The 2294-nt window shown below is 45.9% G+C and overlaps 1 protein-coding gene across 1 annotated transcript in view; it reads left to right on the plus strand.

Annotated features, from left to right (window-relative positions):
* The first annotated feature begins 560 nt into the window (after positions 1–560).
* LOC106819731 overlaps positions 561–2294 on the plus strand; it is a 2044-nt gene continuing 310 nt past the window's right edge. The window contains exon 1 of the mRNA XM_014824329.1: positions 561–851. Within this exon, the coding sequence (XP_014679815.1) occupies positions 577–851 (275 nt within the window). The 5' untranslated portion in view covers positions 561–576. The remainder of the gene's footprint in view (positions 852–2294) is intronic.

Genomic DNA, 2294 nt, shown 5'->3' on the forward strand with positions numbered 1-2294 from the left:
AGCCCATCTATCATAGCGCTTATATGTGTGCGGGCTGGTATGCCGGTTTTTTTAAATTACGTTTTGCGCTGACGTGTCTCCGTTATATATCTACGTTATGGTATTATTTATATATTATAAATGTGCAACGAAGAAATACCGACCAAGCACAGTAGCGAGAGAGTTACATAATGAAATATTGGATCTCATTTCATGTGTGCAAACAATTTAGAGGCAGATTCACTGCGGCCTGAAAAGAAGACTGCTCATCGATACTAATTAAGTTTTTATTAGCGAGGTTTCATCGTGTGTGTGCGCCGCTGATGAAACATATACGTGACAGATGCACCGGCACCATAGTGGTTTTTATAATGTGCAATACGTGATCGATACTCGAAAACTGAATCAATACTCGTCAATGACAATGTAACCGACTGGAAACTGGAAACCTCATAGTGAGCGCGGCGCCGACTCCAATAGAATACATGATATATATATATATATATATATATATATATATATATATATATATATAATGCCCGCATCGTGCTGCCATGCGACCATTCATCTATTTCAGCTCGACCCGGGGAATCCAACATGGGGGTCATGCTGCTAGCACTCACTATCTCCCTGCTGGTCGCGTCCGGGTTCTGTCGGCAGCCGGGCCGTGTCGGCAGTGACGTCGTCGTCAGTGACCCGCGCGTGGTCACGTGGCTTCAGAAACGTGCTGTCTCCAATAGCATTGGTTACAATAGGAAGGATGACGATGAGAATATGAAGGAGTTGTGTGCGATGCTGTGTCCAGCCAACCAGGGAGGAAACCTGTGCTTATGCGACAGTCTGATCATCGGAAAAAGACGACGGGATACGAGGTAAGGAGGAGAAGAAGGAGGGATGAGCAGGAGGAGGAGGAGGAGGAGGAGGAGGAGGAGGAGGAGGAGGGAGGGAGGAGGAGGAGGAGAGAGGAGGGGGAAGGAGGAGGGAGGAGGGAAAGGACGACGGAAATGCCAGCGTAATGGCTTCCTATGGCTAGCCCGCACGGTACGCACGCCCACTTACGTACGCGTGCACACACACCACACACACCACACACACACACACACACAACACACACACCCCACAGCACGACAGCAACACACACACACACACACAACACACCACACACACCACATGCATTACAAGACAAACAACACAATCATTACACACTAGCGAGCGCAAGTACGCACGCACCCACGCACCATACACCTATACCACACACACACGTCGTTTCACGTGGTTTCCCGGTGACCCGCAATCGTTCATCGATCATCATCATCATCAATCATCATCGTCATCATCATCGTCGCATCCATCATCCGTCATCATTCTTTTAATTTTTGTCTATTGCGGCAAGTGCCACAATTTTTACAGCTGTTGCATTGCTCTCATGTTTCGCCAGTCACTCTGCCACGAGCTCCGTGACATTTTGGATGTGTGGTCGGGAGAACAATGAGAAAAGCGGCAGACTAGCGCACATGATGGCCACTTGTTACCAGGTTACGACGATGACGATGCCGATGACGATGATGGCGACAATGACGATGACGATGACGATGACGATTATGGCATCGATGACGGTGATGATGACTATTATATTTACAATTACGATCACGATTACGATGACGACGATGACGTTAATACTGACGATGACGGTGACGGTGACGATGACGGTGACGGTGACGATGACGGTGACGGTGACGTGGACGGTGACGGTGACGATGACTATGACGACGATGTTGACGATGATACGCGCATCACGGTAGAATCTTCACGCATCAAGCCATGATGACAGCTAGGCGGTTCCACAAATCTTCCCTCCGCGTCGCCACGATAGCAGAGACACCTATAATCAGGAGTTACTCGTGTCGACAGCATCGTATTGATTAGCTATGATCGATACACTGTGCATCGTATTGATTAGCTATTATCAATACACTGTGCATCATATTGATTAGCTATCTATCGATACACTGTGCATCGTATTGATTAGCTATTATCGATACACTATGCATCGTATTGATTAGCTATTATCGATACACTGTGCATCGTATTGATTGGCTATTATCGATACACTGGCGTTATGATGCAATCATCAATTACATAGTTGATTACCGAACTACCTGTTAACATCTTATCTATTTTATCTTATCAGTATCGTATTAATTAGCTATAAAATATAAGCGTGAAGATCGCGATCATTATCGATACACAATGATTATCAGGCTACCTGTTAACATCTTATCTATAGAGAATGGGTATTCTTGATTTGCTGTAAT

The sequence above is a fragment of the Priapulus caudatus genome, unplaced genomic scaffold (assembly GCF_000485595.1).
Source record: "Priapulus caudatus unplaced genomic scaffold, Priapulus_caudatus-5.0.1 Scaffold39, whole genome shotgun sequence".
In the NCBI taxonomy this organism is placed as follows: Eukaryota; Metazoa; Priapulida; class Priapulimorpha; order Priapulimorphida; family Priapulidae; genus Priapulus; species Priapulus caudatus.